Source organism: Teleopsis dalmanni, chromosome 2 (genome assembly GCF_002237135.1).
Source record: "Teleopsis dalmanni isolate 2A chromosome 2, ASM223713v2, whole genome shotgun sequence".
Taxonomy (NCBI): Eukaryota; Metazoa; Arthropoda; class Insecta; order Diptera; family Diopsidae; genus Teleopsis; species Teleopsis dalmanni.
In genome coordinates this window covers 54,115,779-54,134,267 of record NC_051847.1, presented here as the reverse complement: position 1 = coordinate 54,134,267, position 18,489 = coordinate 54,115,779, and the positions used below count along the sequence as shown (strand labels likewise).

The window sequence follows — 18,489 nt, the reverse complement described above, 5'->3', positions numbered from 1 at the left end:
TTTGATTTTATCTTGGCCTTTTTTTTTTATTTGGATTACTTAATATCTTCAAAGAAGTTGCTACATTCATTATTGAACTCCACTCGGACTATTCTTGTTGGAAGCATGGATCCCCTAATGTTCAATAGTTGACAGTTTGTGGCTTTCCTATTGCATTTAAGTTATTCAGATAATTCTACTGAAATAAATTAAAGAAGGTTGCGTACGAAAAAAAGATCCAAACAAAGGTAATATTTTAAAAAAATTTATCATTTTGAGTAATTATAAAATATTGTATTATTAATTTTAAAAATTTTATGATATTTTTCAAATTATACTAAATGCATGATCATAAATAACTAGGAACAAGTAAAATAATCTGTATATAGAAGTCAATAATTTAATATTCGTTTTTCTTTAATAACTGCTGTATAAAACAAACTATAATATTAAACCTTAGATTATATTAGTTACAGAGCACAATAGTTCAAGCTGGTCGTAGCCTAGCCCATATTAGCTTAGATTAATTACAAATACCTTAACTGCACATGCTCCTGTTTAGTATCACCTTTAAGAAATGTGACTAAAGGAGTGATAAAGGCAGGTTCTTCGAAATGTAAAGTAAAACTTTTATACATCTTATCTGCGCGTGCCTTATGTGTGCCAAGGAGTATGTTCAGTACACAATAGAGTTTTCTTTCAGTCGAATAAGGTTTAGGATCTTGAACCCAGAGATATAAGTTTTAGCAAATTTTTTTTTTTTGCAGAGGTAAAAAAATATATTTCACTAAGAGAAAGTATCATTGCACTTTCTAATAATAATATATAAATATAAAATAATCATTTTTAAGTGAAGTCAGTAATTTAACTTTGGTTTTTCTTTTATGTAGCGAAGACTTGCCGAATAATAATGCTTTTTTTGTCTTTATAGTTCTTTCAAAAAGATTTTTATACTGCTCTGTAAAAAAGACAAAAAATGTTTAGTTTAAGCACATTCTGTTACGGACTACTCTAATTATATTCGTAACGAGAATTTAGTTGATCGAATAAAATTTTTAACTACCCTATCAATAACTAGTTTAATCGGACTAGTTTATAATCAGTCAAATCGAATGCAGAGTAAGACAGTTAATTCGTCACTAGGACATACATTTTAAATCGAAACATAGAAATCGAGGCAACCAATGGTTTCAGACAAAAATAAAAGAAGAAGACCCACGATCATTATTTATTTTTATTTGTATTCGTATATATTATTTTTATAAATATGATTACGAAACTGAAAATATTATTAAATATATATTATATATAATTTTATTTTAAGACCCGAATATAACTAAATAATTATACATATTACCATTTTTTATAATAGTGGGATAAGTTCTTATAAAAAATGGTTATATATATAAATATTTGGTTATATTCGGGTCTTAAAATAAAATTATATAAAATATATATTTAATTATATTTTCAGTTTCGTAATCATATTTATTAAAATAATATATACGAATACAAATAAAAATAAATAATGATCGTGGGTCTTCTTCTTTTATTTTTGTCTGAAACCATTGGTTGCCTCGATTTCTATTTGGTTCATGTAAATATTATTATTATTCAAAATACTATTAAATTAGCACGATGTTAACTCTGCTCAAGAATAAAAAAAACATGTTAATTGAAATATTGTAGTCTCACATGCAAATATACATATATTTAATTTAAAAAAGCAGTTCAATCCGGAATCTTGAGTTTGTTTAAAAATTTTATTGAAATCTTCGGAAAGCTGAATTTAAACAAATTTACCGCCTCGTTTTCATTACTTCAATTAACTCGTGACCGATCAACAATGTGTTAATTAACTTCTAAAAATAACTAAATCCTTTAAATTGTAATACAAATGTGTATAATCCAATTTTTTAAAATAAATATAAAAATTTAATCAGCGTCGTTTATCACTCACTATTGGTTTATCTAAACTTGTTTGATCTATAATTTAATATAATTCTCGAAATATTTAATAAAAACTAAATCATTTATAACATCGATTTGATATAAAATTATATTTAGTTAGTATAGTACGATTAAACTGAAAAGTTGATTGTTATAATTGTCTCTCATTGTAATAAATAGCATTTATTATGATATACTTTATGATAATAAACACTATACAATGGATACAATTAAAACGCAAGGTTGTATTTAAATTTTGAATGAAACATATTGTTATATAATTCAACAAAATTAATCAGATGATGTTAAATCTGATTAACAACCGTCATAAATACACTAATAGAACGTTAAACACTATTATAGTTAAGAGTTTATTATAAAGATAAAGATAAAGCAAAAGGAAACGACTTAATATAGTCGTGTGTAGAATACTTTTGTTCATTAAGTTTACGAAATGAAAATAAAAAAAATGACTTAAATGTAAAAATAAGTATCTACCCCTACTTCAATACTCTTTAAAGATGCTCCAATTAATGGATTCTATATCTGCAATGATTTTCTGAAAGGTTTGCATCATGATCTATTAAAAGATTTTTTGAGATGTGAGTAGATCCAGAAGGCATTAAATTTGGAGAATAAGCTAGTTGTTGCTACAATTGGTGCCATAACTAGCGATCGGTTTTTCAGATGTGGAAGAAGGTACATAATATAGATTTAAAATAATTTTCTCTTTTGCAAACTGGTGTTTTTTTTTTGACAAATATTTGCATTCAAGTTGTACACAATTTTTGAATAATATTCTAAGTAAAATAATATCAGTTTGAAGATAGTTCACTAATAAAATTCCTTTTTTATTCCTAAAAATCTGACGCTAACAATCTGACATTAAAGTTATATAAAGTCTGACCATCATGGGAAAGTCTTTCATTTTGGCTTGTTTGTGTATAATGATGGTTCCATTAAAATGAATCAATACAAAAATTGATCTGGATTATGTTAAAATATTTTATAACGTTACTTTGAACTTGTTACAAGATCTGTCTAATGGTTTACAATTGGAAAATGTGAATACCGTGCCATGATATATGCCTATAGTTTCAATAACTTTACGTTTTATAATAAGTTTATTACGCATAATAATATCATGGAATTTATTGTTGATTTTTGGCATTACTGCCTTAATTGAACATTCGCAATGCTTTATTATATAACAAATAGGTGTACGCATACGCTAAATTTTATTTAGGCAATTGCCCAGAGTAGTTGCAGATATGCCAAGACAGTTTTAACCTTTCTAATATGTAATATTAAATCACTGCATAAAAGTTCTTTTTAATATTGAAAATGATTTTTTTAACACTTATTTATTTTTTATTGGTATACTTATTTATACATTTAAGGTAAATTAAGTAACGACTTCATGTGGGAGTACAACAGAAAGATTTATTTCGTGAATTTAATTTAATTGTATTTTTTATATGTTTTAACAACTTTTTTTTTATATTTTTATATATTAATTAGCAAATAAGCCCACTTTCAATGCGATTGTTTTGACTGCTTCGTTTAATTACTGTGGTAAATCAGATTCTATTCCTTCCTCTTGTCATGCCTTTTTAGTCTCTATGTCCCAGAAACTGATAATGACCAACTCTAATTAGGAGGCTTCTGAAGATTTATCTTTAATTTGTTATTTCTTAAGATAGATGATCCTATATAAATGAAGGATCAGGCAACAAACAATCTGATGTTAATCGACGCTATCAAATAGCGACAGTAAGCCGACCATATATACCGCATCTGGTTGAATATGCATCTGTAAAGGCTAAACAATCAAATGATCTTCCATTTTGTAAAAATTTAGGGATTATGCACTTTAATCGTGTATCGGCGTTATTTGACGGTTTTAGATATATTAATGCAATTGTGATGATGTGCAGAAAACCTAAGACTTTTAGTAGGAAATAGGCAAATGCTTTTTTGATTGCATTAGAAAATAAAATACGTGGTAAACAAAGTTGGTAAAGTTGTTTGACACTACTTCAATAGTATCAATAACTTAACAATAAACGATAGACCATTTGAAGATGTTAACATTTTTAAATAACTTGGCGTTCTTTTCACCGAAATCAATTTTGTTGAGTTGGTGCCCTGTTCACCGATATCAACTTTGTTGCAGTGACCATAGAGAATACAATCTCAACAGTTAATGCAAGGTTTTATGGTCTATGTTGAAAAATTATGTACCGAAGGTTCATATCAAATTTTATAAGATAGTACTGTGATGAGTAGCCAAAAGGATATGGATATAAAGTTTTATATATATTTTATATACTTCGTGGTTTTTTTGAAACAGTCGAATAAGACACCCTATAATCATGAGCTAGACTGACTCATATATGTGCTGTACGTAAAAAGCATATCAAAAGAAACCAAGACAAAATACTTCAATGTGAAATTTAGGGAAACGTGAAAAAAAAAGAACATCTAAGAAAGTGATAGATCGATTGGAGAACAGCAGCATGATATATAAATGATTAGATGTGAATTGTTTAGCAGGTCTTTTCATTATATTTTAATATTCAACTTTTTTTTACTGCATTATAAAGATGTTAGCTTTAAAAAAAGCTAAGGTTAAAAGTCCAACTCAATTTTCAAAGGACTACGAATGCCCTTGACGAAACAAGCAAAGGAGTAAATTTCCTGTAATTACGAACTTTTAAGCCGTGCAAAAATTTTAAAAAGACGTAAAACAATTTAAAAAAAAATCGTAAAAGTAGATTTTTAATAAATAATATATTATTCGACTAAATTTTTAGGTAATCCCCTATTTGAAAATTTCTGCCTTTAATTGTGCTAAGCAGCGTAACTTGGTTGGTTACTTAAAAATGCTTTAAATATTTACGTTATCAGTTTTAAACTGGATCAAAACTGTTCAACTTTTTAATATATTTTTTTCTTATTCTTTCCGAATAGTTGCAACAGTAGAAGAAAAACAAATAAAAAACTTAAATAACGGCAAAGTAAAATTGAAATTGCAAATGTTTGAATTTCAAAACTTTCTGTCGTTAAACTTTTCAGCTAGAAAACTTTTTGCAATTCTTTAAGTACTTGCGTGTGCACATAGATACGAACCTATAAGGAAAAGTTTTTGCCAACTTTAGTTTGTTCTTTTTGCATTCTTATAATTATTCTAACTTTTTTATTCGTTTTACATTTCCGAGAAGTGCAGTCCATTGCTCATACACAGCACTTCACCCGTAATCACAAAGCGTTCATACACAGGCACAGACGAAATTTGTAGAAAAGTTTAAAATTCAACCCAAGAATAGAGGGGGGCATAATGGTAGTGCCTGAAATAGGTCAGGGCTGCACTTTACACCAGCGACGTACGACGGCTTGCATTTGAATGTGTTCTGCGCAAATAGCAAAGGACCTGCATTATAGAAAAACTTACTTCCACTTCACAAAATAAAATACAAAATAAATGTATGCATCTAAACAAATAAAAAATATTACATAAAATTAAAAACAAAAAAATTGGAAGAAAAAATATGAATCAAAATTGACATTGCGCCCCAGCAATCCCACTTTTTGCATAAGAGTGCTTTGCATGTTCGGATGAATTTTCCGGAGTGTAGTTCTGTTCTTTTTATTTGGTGAAATACTCTTAGTGCAATGCACTCGAATCAAATGTTAAACGTTAACTTAAATGAAAAAATAATTTCAAAAATATACATAATACTAAGTATTTTAAGTATTTTTTTTGCTTTAACTTTACATAAAAATTATGTTTTTATGTATTATATATATGAGTTCAGAGAGAAAAAAAAAAATATTAATCACTTCGCACATAAAAATGCGTTTGTAGCTTGAAGTAAAAAATTTCTAATTCAACAGAAACGGAAATGATTGTTTTGAATATATAAAAATATTAGCACGAATTTCAATTCAATATCAAACGGAAATTGTGGACTAAAGATTTTTATGTGGACTAAAGAATTAAATTACTACAGTTCTGGTACTGGTATTTATAAAGGAAAGGTGTTCGTAGCTAAAAATTTCATGAGAAATGTTGAATAAATTTTTGGTGTAGTCATTCAGTAGGTCTTCCAATTAGCCATCAAACAACTTTACACATTCAAAATAGATATAATTTTTATTAACTAACAATCTTAAAATGTGGTGTAAAAGTCAAATGGTATTCGGATAGATAGTTATCGAATTTCAGATGCTTAAATGACGTTACTTTTGGTATTTGCAAAAGAATGGAAGAAAAACAGTTTTATGTGCGGATAAAGTCGCATATTTATGCAGAACATTCAAGAATCCATGGTACTGGTACCCAACCATATTTAAGACGAGTTTTCCGTGTAGTGGAATGCAGCGACACCATTTGATTATTGCAATACAATAGAATGTATCTCATAGTCGCAAATGCGCACTATCTAAAATATCTAAAAGAAAATAATACTGTGCAAATCTAGCAATGACCATCTAACATAGTAATGGTTAACGACATGTTGTGTAAAAATATAGTACCAATAATGATGAAAATTCTAACTGTCAGAAGTCAGTAGTTCAAACCAGAAAAATAAATATTTTAAAGGTAACAAAAATCAGTTTATGTTAGATATTATTTTAAATCAACATTTATTGATTTGAAATGTAATGTGCGTTTGTTTTAAATAGTTCAAAAATGTTTTATATAGGACAAGTTTAAGTATATGACATATAAGACTTGAATCCATTAATATACACTCAAATTAGAATTAATATCAGCTTAGTAAAGATAAGTTGATGAAACACGTCCAAAATTACCAAAATATTTTGATCTCTCTATTTTTGAGGAAGCATACGGTATAAAAATAATGACCAACTTTGATCAAGAAACAAAAATCAGTAATGAATATTTAGTTGATTTTATTAAACATTTTTATATCATAAGTAGGTACATTGTTGTGATGATCTTTTTTCTTTTCATTAAAATAATAAGTGTCCTTTATAATAAGTTCTTTAATAATAAGAAATCCCATATTTTTGCATGAAATTGAAGGCTTACTTACCATAGTTAGAATGATCCGATTTGGGTCCAATATGGACCGTTTTGTTCGATAACTTGTTGTCATTTTAAAGTTAATTTTATTATATCTTTCTCATAGAAGTCCTCGTCTCTATTGGCAAAAAATTGAGACAACCGATTTTCATAAGCCTCTCTTGAGACGAATTTTTCACTAGAAAAATCATTCGCCATGGACAGGAAGAAATGGTAAACACTTAGTGCCAAGGTCTAGACTATAAGGTGGATGTATAAGAACTTCCCTGTTAAAATTCAATTCCTCTCCTTGCTCAAAGCTAAAAGTTTGTAGGTAATCGTTTCCTTCAGATGCTCCAGTTGTTGACATTACAGTTCTCGAGTTAAGAGTTTTGCTGTAGAGATGCAGTTCATAGTAGATAATTGCCTGCCAATCCCACCAAACACATCCTCTTGGCTTGGTCGCCAAGCCGGCTCAACGTGATTCGGTCACGACCGTTTTCGCTTCACGTTGTCGTAAGTGATCCATTTTTCATCATGTCACAAAACACTTCAGAAATGGGTCGATTTTGTTTGTTGCGATTCAGCAGCGATTCGCGGATGGAAATTCGGTTCATAAAGTTTTTTGCGTTAATTTGTGTGGTACCCCTACATTGAGATTCTTTTTGTTTCCAACCTTATTCAAATAGTTCCAAACGCGTTTTCGTGTAATCTTTAGCTTTTGGGCAACCGAAACAGTGCTTACATGATTGTAAGGTCGGACTCGATAATTTCCATGATTTTATCGACATTTTCGCAAATTGGCCTTCCAGTGCGTGGTGCATTTTTAATATCAAAATTAAAGGATCAGAATCGATGAAATCAAAATTGTTTTTAAAGGATTTAAAAAGTGGCTTATGACCATTTTAGTTAATATGAACTAATTTATTATTCTATATAAATTGAATTTATATTTATTAAATTTATTTAATCTATGAAAAATTCTCTTTAACATTAATATTATTTAACATCACCTTACATTTTGCAGGAGTAATAAAACAAACTTTTACTAATTTAATCAAAATATTTACAAAATTTTTCATTAGAAACAAAAAGGAAAAAATAGAAATCTACATCTAGGAAATTTATTTTTACTTGTACTCCTCTAAAGTGAAAATTTTACTTGTTTTTGTTTTAAAAAGTCCGTCTCGTTCTTAGAGAAGTTTTCCTTAAAATTTCATTATTCTGTGCAACTTAAAAATAAAATTACGTACTTTTCCAATTTTACTTTTATTTTTATTAGTGAAACTATACAAAAAAGGAAGGAACTTTCATAAATTTCTTATGATAAAAAAATAAAACAACTATACTGCATACTACATACTATACTACTATATAGTATATATAACAAATAAACTGAGTTGGTAAGAGGAAGAAGATGAGCCATAAAAAGTTTGCAATCAAGAACAACCATTAAAATACAAAGTAAACTAAAAGGAAAAAAAAATGTTATAAAGGATTCCAAAAAATATATATAAAGTCAGTAAAACTTGTTTAAAAATGAAAATAAGAACTGCAAACATAACAGAAAATTATTTTGTTGAAAACTAATATTTTGCAGAGAAAATAGGATTGTTTGGCATTGTCCGCAAGAAATTTCATTAAATAGTAATTTTGCATAACAAAAGTCAGTGGATAATATTTCATTTCGTGATGTCGAAGGATAAATATCAATTTTAAAGTTGCATTTATGAAAACTACTAAATCGAATATAAAGTATTATAAAGTATTCCTGTAAATGAAATTCTTCAACTTGAGCAATTTAACTTAAAGCTGTTAATTGGTTTTTATATAATTTAATTTAATTTACTTAAAAAACATTTTACATGGCTTGTTAAGTCTATATTAATACAGTAAGTGCATACTAAAAAGTTATAATAAACATTTGGCAAAAATGTTTTATTCAACATTTTAGTTAATATTATGTTTTGGTTGGCACAAGGACGATATGGTAGACTAATCAAAGTTTGTGTAAAAAATCGCATAATTAAATTATTTTGCATTTTATTTTTCTTTCCAGTAATTTAAAAAACTTTTTACTGTTAGAGTTTAGTTAAATACGCTTCAAAACGAACAGTTCAACGCTAAAACTAATTATTGTTTTTATTATGAATAAATTCATTTATTTTAATTATCACAAATTAAAATATCCTTAAATAAAATATACATATTGTGTTAAAAGTATTTGGAATTATTAAATAAAATAAATTATTTATCTATCATTTAAAAAACAACTATATCACCACTGGAACCAATCCACATATATATTTTTCGTGAGCTGATTGAGGTTATTACCCGATTTCACGATTTTCTTTGTGAACAACCTTATAAGTTGTCTGTGGAAGTCAAAAAATCTACAAAGTTTCTTTAATACTTTAAATATCTCAGATCCTCACAGAATTAAGGAAATATTAAAGATGCTGTTCCATCGTTACTCTGGTAAATAATGCTTTTGGTATTCGATGAGAAATATTTCAATTTATTATTCTACTAATCAGGTTTATTTAGATCAAGATTTAAACATATGCGTCATTCTTCAACTTACTTTTTCTATTTGGCTGATTAGGAAACATTCAAGCGTTAAAAAGGTTTCTTATCTAAATAAGAACATCAGATTTCTATTACTTCATCTGTGTAACTCCTAAAAAACTATAAATTATATTTTTATTAATATTAATTTAAAATCAAAAACATTACGATTTCTTTTATATAAAGTCTATATTTGTAAATGAATTAATTGAATTAAATCATTTTCTGGAACATACGTTTCTTTCTACTTTTTATAGAAAGAATAAAAAATATATAATGGTCTACCACACCATTATATTTCTTATACGAAAAAAAAACTTAATTTAAAAAACAAAAATCACAGCGCAATATTTCGTTACGGATCAAAGTGATCTTGATTTCAGTCAGAAGGTTATCAAAATAATAAAAAATAATGAAATGAACTTACAGTTGAGATGAAAAAGTCATCAGATAATTTGTTCCTATTAATTTAATGATGATACAAAACAAAAAAATTAAAAAACAAATAAATTAATAAATCGAAATGAAATGAAATGAAATATTATTAGAAATGTTCTAAATTATTGTATAACTTAAAGTACTATAAGTAATATGTAAAGATCCGATTACGTATAACAACAGTTTTTAACTTAAATACGCATTTATTATAGACTACTCGTACTTTTAAAAATATGCTTCAAGCTATAATTTTCATTATCTTTAAATATTTAAAGGAATTATAATATTTGCAGTATTTCCAAGGTCGCATTTTATTAAATATTTTTTACACGTAACTATTAAATTATTAGAATTTGAAATGTTTTTCAGAGGAACTTAGCTCCAAATAAGAGTTAAGGGAACGGATATATAATATATATATAATTATATGAAAATCTTGTTCTTATTGTGTACAATGTTGTATGAAAGATAGATACTGCTTTATTCTCAAAACTTCTTAGAAGTCTGGAATTAAGGATAATGAAATGCTACCTTAAGAAATAAATATTAGCAAATTTCAGAAAACTATCAAAACGTTAAAAATGTTTGTTTTATAGCAGTTTTTCAACTCTCGGGAAAGAGTGCTGATAATAGATTGCTGATGTTTACTCATCAATAAATCATCAAATTGGTACAATCAATTGTATTTTTTATAAGGATTAAAAAACTTACTAATGTTAAATAGTTGAAATAAATAAATCCAATACTTAGGTATGCATTTGATGTTGCTTTATGTACTGACTACTTGTATTCTATTTAAAAGTGAAAAGAAATGTTATAAAGACGATATAAATCAGCAGATTTTGCTTATTCTTCTCTAGATTTCAGCACGTGTAAAGTTAAGATAAGAGGAATGTTTCTGTTTCTAAAACCGGATTCAGTTACTCATTTGAAGAAAAAATTTGGTAGAAGATTACAAGTTAATACTGTTTCGTTAGATGCTTCATCCAAGCTGTTAATGTAAAATTGAATTATTTCATTTATGATCGACAATCTGTTAGAAAACGGATTATGTGAGGTTTTTTTCTTCTAATAACTCATGTTGTTCTTAGTATTTCTATAAGGAAAGAAACAATTTTTATCTGAATAATAGAGTATTTGAATAACTGGAGAGTGTATTATCGATTTTATTCCTTTAATATTAACTTTTCTGAGTTCGTCTTTAGAGAGACACTAACAGCCACAAGATAGAGTGGAGATGCTGATTAACATTAACTAATGTTTTCAATTTCGTCTTTTAAATTTGGTGGTGGATAAATAATATAGGACTGATGATTTCATTTTAAAGGATTCTATACTATTTTGTTTAATTAAAAAACCTTTCTTTTGGAAATTCTTTAATATTAATTGACTTTATAGTTAAATATTAATCAATAATATTATATAAAGGTGCAAAATTGTACTACCAATTAACCCTAAACATCTCAAGAGTGATTTTTTGGAATAGTTAAGTCATGTACTAGTTATGAGTCCATTAAATATATTGGACGATCCTTGGTCAGTCACAAAATTCTTTCTGATGAAATTTTCCTTAGCTATGAAGGAATGGATATAAAAAATTATTAAAAAAAAATTTTTATAATAGTAATAATATAAATAAGATTTATTAAAATATTTTTTTAAAATTAAAAATTTAATTTTAAAATCTATTAAGAAAGTATAACAAATTTAAAGTGAAATTAGAAGGGATATAATGTATCAAAAACTGCTGTATAACATGGATTTTTTCAATATATTCAGATTTATTCTTATTCAATATTTACTGATATTATCTTAATTTATATAGAACGAGTCTCCATATATCACTTTATTTGGTTTCGTATATCAAAAAGTCATATTCTGTATAAATTCCATTTAAATGAGAAAACACCCTGTAAAATTGATTAATTTTTAAATATTAATTGTACTGCTACAGCGTTGTGATAAATAATATACAAATTTCAAATTATAAACAGACTTGCCAGGGAAAGGAGCACAATGTTTAATATTTGTTCGCATACGAATTTTGCCAAAAGCTTGCATATAATTGTATTTCAAATTTTAAACGTAATGTATTATGGATGATTATATGTAGGATGTGTTGTTTTTGTGGCTTGTAAGTTTATGTATGAAGTTCGTTCGTTTAGTAATAATTTGAACACAATTCTACAATAATTGCTATTGTGGCACTGCTACATATTTAGCTTAAATTTAAGTTCATTATTAATGTACTAATATGTATCCATTTTACATTATGTGCTCATATAATCCTAATGGTCTGGCTGATAGGGACGATAATAATTTAAACCTCATTTGTAATTAAAAATAAAATATTTGCAAATAAATGTAAATATTTGAATTTAACAAAGTTAGATTGGATATATAATAAGTGATTGTTATTGTAGTTTAAATTTGTAATAATATACTCTACTGCACTATATTAGTAATTGTATATAATATTTAAAACTTCTAAACCAATATTCTGTATGAAGGGATACAAATTATTATGTTTTTAATTATATATCTAAATATGTATGAGTGATTGTTTAATATTAATAAATATTAATTTTATATGAGCACAGATGATAATGAAATATAGATGAATATTAACTAGATTTGTGTAAATTGATTATTTCCACATATTACGATTAAAATAAATATATATATTAATAAATGATTTTAAATTTTAAAATATATTAAACAAAACTACACAAATGAAGCATGTATTTAAATATACAAATATTTATATGTTTAAATATTAATAGGCGTATTCACGCCACAAATACTCCCGGTTAAATACTTATACAAAAGTAAATTGCATAATAATTATTAATGATCGATAACTATTCGTTGTTTTTTTCTTTTTATGTGTAACTTACCAGCACTTTTTTGTGTAATAGGTACTTGATAATAAAATAAGCATTAAATCAAGGATAACGCTAATTATATGCTTATAATAAATTAATTTTTAAAAAAAAAATTCAAATAATCAGTTAAGCAGACAATTAGCTAAATAATGTATTACTTCTTCAACACACGAAATTATTGATTATTATGCTTTCAATCCTTTCTATTACTTTTAAACAGATGGAATACTCTACCTGCTTTAAAACTATATTTGTCTTACTTTTTATCTCCCTAAAAGTTCTTCCACCAAACAGTATTAATGACAGTGTTTTTCATTGATAAAATGGGACCCTTATATTCTTAATTAACCTGTCAACTGCTTGCAGTCTCGTAGGCTTTACAGTTTTCGCTTTTTTCGGAATAGTTCAAACGTTAAAACCAATATTTCTAAATGTCTTGGATATGTACTATTTGGTCCATATTTCGTTCGCAGTAATGAATTGATGAATAAATTCAGCAGAATTGACTTTCACAAATTAATTAGTCAAAACAATAACAAGGACCTTATCAAGGATTTCTAGGTTAATAGTCTGAATTGGAGGTGCATTACAAGTGGATGTACAACTGTACTTAAAATTATTCATGAACAGTTTCTAACTTGAATTTGAAACTTATATATCATTTTATATATCAACTTATATCAAAGAAAGAATACAGAATATAGAAATCACATTCTTTTTATTTTCATTATTGCAATTTATTAAAATAAATTAACTTGAAGCATTTATATACTCAAATAAATACTTAAGCACATACTTCATCGTGAACATTATTTTATTTAAGCATTCAATCAATTGCGTGGGTATTTGTTTAAGCAAAATAAGAAACTTAACACAGTCACTCTTCGTAAGTCTCTCTTGACCAATTTATATAAACATTTGTGCAATAAGTGAATGAGTTTAACCCCCAATAAACACACTTAGTTGTATTACCTAGAAATATGATACACAAATTACTTTTGCTTAAGACTTGTTCTACCATTATTGTTGAAGCACGTCAAAATTTTGCGGGGCTTCATTGGCATGTGCTATTGTATTTAAAAATCAATTTCGTTTGTAAACATTAACCTTTAAAATATTTGATTGCAATTTGCTTATATAACAATAAAAAATATACACTTACTAATCGTATTGAATTACATTTTCTCTCGTTTTAGCAAAATATTATGGAAAAAGCAAAGGCTTATATAAAAAATGAGTTGCGTGGTGGTAATTTAGCACAAAATGAAGCTCCTTCTCCAGGACGCCAGATATCAGTCACTCCTGTTACATTATCTTCTTCCATGCCGTACAGTAGCTCTGCGGAAAGACTAAGCCATACGCCCGATAGCCAATTGCACCAAAGAAACCAACAATTACAACATTCCCAATATCAACAACAATATTATCAACAGCAGACGGTAGCCAAAGCAAATAATAACATTAGTAATATACGTTCAACTCATTCTCCGGCGAACAGTGCAGCAGTTGTTCGTACACCACCATCATCAGTTTGTTCTCAGGAAGTAGTACCTTTATGTTATGTATGTGGCGGTCAAGGTGGATATGAACCGATACGTGTACGTCCAAATCAAGATCGTCCAACGGAATCTTATTTTTCATTTTTGGAACGTCATGAGGCACCGACTGGAGTACCGCAAATTACTGCGACACAAATGTATGTGATGGCTTGTATGTTGTGTTATCGTTCGTTAAACGAGCAATGGGACTCATATGAACGTGATAAAAAACCACATGTGCAACGCATCTATCACTTAAAGCGAATAGATGGAAAACCTTACATTGGTGCTGATATGACTACACAAGGAGAATATGCCGCTCAAATGTTGGGATTAAGTGCTGAACATATGACTCAAAGTGGATATGCTGATGCAAATAATGCAATAGGTTATACATCTGATTCATATAATTATACTAATTCAGGATCAAGATCACAGCCACGTGAATATAGTCAACATCAGAGTCATATGCAATATCGAAATGAATCGCCACATCGTCCAATATCGCGCAATGGTTCACCAAATCCAGGCGCATCTCAACAACGTGATTATTATAGTCGAATGCCTTCTAGTCGCTTGCCTGATAAACACTCCAGTCGTCCGCAATCTAGGGAAAGCAGTTTGCAATCACATACACAATTGCAATCTCCTGGTCCTCGACCTTCAAGTGGGGCTGGTACCTCGTATGAAAATCTCAATATTAAACCATCATCGTTTGCGCATCATAAATTTAAATTAGGTCAGGTTTCCTATATGAATGCTATTCCTGGTCAGGCTTATACGCAACAACATGGACAACAGCAGCAACTACAAAATCATGATCATTTACAGCAGCAACAACTCTATCAACCATCGCAATACCAACAACTGCAACAACAAACAGCAGCATATCATTCTTTAACGCAATCATCTGGAATGGCAATAAATTCTGTAAATAACAACGAGTGCAATAAACAACGTCAGCAACGAATGAGTCCTTATAGTACAGTAAATTCGCAGTCAGCGACATTTGCAACACATGTTCCAACGACTGAAGATGATGTACCAGCCGTTTTAGATTTACGCAATTCATCGTCAACACTACAAGTTTCTTCCAATACACGAAATACTTCCAGTAATCACCAGCACCCGTCCATTACTACACCTAATGCGGTTGAAGTTGGAATACTCGATTTATCAATGCCAGATAAAAATTCAACAACCGAAGTGTGTTATGTTTGTGGTGATGAGCAGAGACGAGGAAGTTTAATTGAAATAAGTACTGTGAAACCGAAAGAAATAAAAGATCGTAACCGTCCTTATTTCCTTATTTTCAATGAGCAACATCCACGTCCAGCTCGTTCACTTCCGAAAGATCCACGAGGAATGATACAAGCATGCCGTCTTTGTTATGATCATCTTATACAGCAGTGGAATAATCATCAGGTAAGAATAGTATTATTAAATTTTTGTAACCTACCGGTTTGTTTCGTTTGGCATCAAGATGCTGCACATAGACCTACTTATCCTTAACGATACTAGTTCGTTTTTCCTTTATGCTCTCGCGTTATTAATTACCAGTGGTAATAGTTAGAGACATAGTGAGTATAATTGTAGCCGTATTAAGTGCTGTTTGTCCATTCTTTGGACAATTTAATTATATATGGTATTCCGTAGCCCCTTTGCAGAGTCATCCTAACATAGTTCTCTTGAAAAAGTAAAAATTATAATTATTATATATTTGACGATTATCTTTAGGCTATAGGACTGGATCATGCCTTTTGAGCCTTTTTCGAGTTAGTACATCTGGGCACTTTTATTCTTTGATAGCTGGGGGGTTTCTTCTTTCTTTTTGGTAATTCCCACACCCTACTATTCGCTCACCCTACTTGTGAGCATGTGCCTTTAAAGTCTAGTTCTCGTAACTGCATTTATCATTATTCTGCTGTTCTTTTAAGGGACACTAAGTACAGTGAGTTTTTTATTGAGTGTTAGCAGACAGTTGTGTTTACTCTACAAATGTTAAGCCTTTGCCAGTTTTTTATGTTTTCTTGTTATAGTGAACATAAGATCATTATATTCATACCTGATTCATATGTTGATACTAACTCAAATAAATTGTAATCAATTATTTTTAGAAGTTCGTATAGATAGAGAAATAGAATCAAATGTCATATAATTTTTCGTTAAATAAAGGATGTACAATATACTTGTTTTGAACCTATAGATTATAGAACAGAAGTGACAGAAGTGGCTTTAACGAATTATAACCATTTATGGTACTGTTTTTATAATGATTTTTCAATGTATTACGCATATTGTACTAAAAGTACAAAATGTAAAATAATAATATAAGTACACATTTTTTTTTGTATTTATTAAATTCAAATTAAATTTGTTTTAAATTGATTTATATGAACAAGGTACTTTTAAATATTTAAAAATTTAAAGCATGCCAAAAACTTAAGCATATGTACATAAATGTGGCCATTGATGTCATATTAGCATATTTGCATCCCAAATGTGCAAAAAATGAGGTCGAGGGTAGTTGTTCCTACGAATCGATGTCGAGCCAAGTCAAGCTGATGTGTTTTTCAGTTAAAATTTTATAGGGAGCACATAGAAATACAAAAAAGTTTTGCACATACCTATATAAATACATACGTATTTGTATGTTTGTATTGTTCATAAAAAAATATACAAATACACGTATATACAGTGTATACAGTGTATAAAGGAATGTATATGAAGTACTTTTAATAGAGTTGCTTGAAAATATTGATGTGTCCATACATAAATAATGTATTTAAATAAAATTATAACCTGCATGAGTAAATGTATGAAAAAAAAAAAAAAAAATCCTGAAGTAAAATAAATATCCATAAACAATTTTTAAAACGAATTTACGACCCTATGTATAATTTGGAACAAGTAAAAGAAAATAGACAATATAGGTATTGTCGGAAAAACTGAATATTTACGTATGAACATATATCCATCCGTCTGTTCTTCTGTTCGATTTTATTATATTAAAATTGCACCACAAAAAGAGATGCAATGAGTTTTATTACTCGACTACACTCATATTTATTCGATGCGTAAAAGTTAGATGTGGAAATAGTTACCCGACGCCAGTCCATTCAGCGTAAATGTGTTTTAGTTAGTATAGTATAAGTATAAGTATATTTTAAGTTTAATATATGTATTTAATTAAAATAAGAAGAAGTCATGCAATGAGCCAAAACCGTACTTGACTTTAGTGTTCGCACATTTTTCTGGAGTTTTGTTAATTTGCTGTTAAAAATTTTATTAATAAACTCACTTGCTGTGTTTATATTAAAACGAAATCATAAACCAGCTGAAGAATAATGGAATTAATTAATTTTGTTAAATTTCAATGCTATTCTGTTTGTAGAGGGTATAAATGAAAATATATACATATTCTGAGTATTACTATATACTAAATCTTCGTAAAGTATTGGTTTTAACATAAAAATGCTGATATACTTTTCGAATTTTTTTCATAATTTTTGAAATGCGCAATGCATATAAGTTTTTAAAATGAATAAACCCTCTTCATAAACCTAGAACACATCTTAAGTAAGCCTGCAGCATATGATAATTAACATAGTCAAAAATTTGGGGATGTATAAATCGGTAAGGATCTCCTATTTTTTAATATTTATATATTTATCTAATGTTCCATTAAAAAATATTGCCAAATATATAAATATTTAATTAATATATATATATATCACAATTATTATTAACCTATTAATTAAATTATTTATTAAATCCACCCTTATATATTTATATATATAGTATATTTAATAATTATGTAATATTTAATATTTTAAATTATGAAATTAAGATAATAGTGCGTGATATTTTAATAAAGAATGACTTCCCCGTAAGGATTATTAATATGATGCTTAATAAGACCTTTAAAAAGCTCCAACCTAACAATAATAATGACAAAAAAATATATAAATCCATTGATTATGTTCCGAAATTGTCAAACCAAATAATGAATTCTAGTATATATGACAAGGAACGTTATAAAATTACTCATAAGGCAACAAACACAATAGCTAAATTATATAGCAATACGAAAACTAAA

At 27.9% G+C, this 18,489-nt stretch overlaps 1 protein-coding gene across 1 annotated transcript; it reads left to right on the top strand.

Annotated features, from left to right (window-relative positions):
- Positions 1 to 17: 17 nt before the first annotated feature.
- Positions 18 to 16,154, top strand: LOC119674566. The gene is made up of 3 exons (XM_038085710.1): positions 18 to 227; positions 14,049 to 15,815; positions 16,128 to 16,154. Exons 2-3 carry the CDS (start codon positions 14,058 to 14,060, stop codon positions 16,152 to 16,154), a joined length of 1,785 nt encoding a protein of 594 aa, XP_037941638.1. The 5' UTR covers positions 18 to 227; positions 14,049 to 14,057.
- The last annotated feature ends 2,335 nt before the right edge of the window (positions 16,155 to 18,489 follow it).

What these genes read in the sequence shown, in the direction of transcription:
- LOC119674566 (XM_038085710.1), top strand. Translation starts at nt 14,058, where the DNA reads ATGGAAAAAGCAAAGGCTTATATAAAAAATGAGTTGCGTGGTGGTAAT. An exon ending in AGCAGTGGAATAATCATCAG is followed by an intron (nt 15,816 to 16,127) that starts GTAAGAATAGTA and finishes GATTATCTTTAG; the next exon opens with GCTATAGGACTGGATCATGC.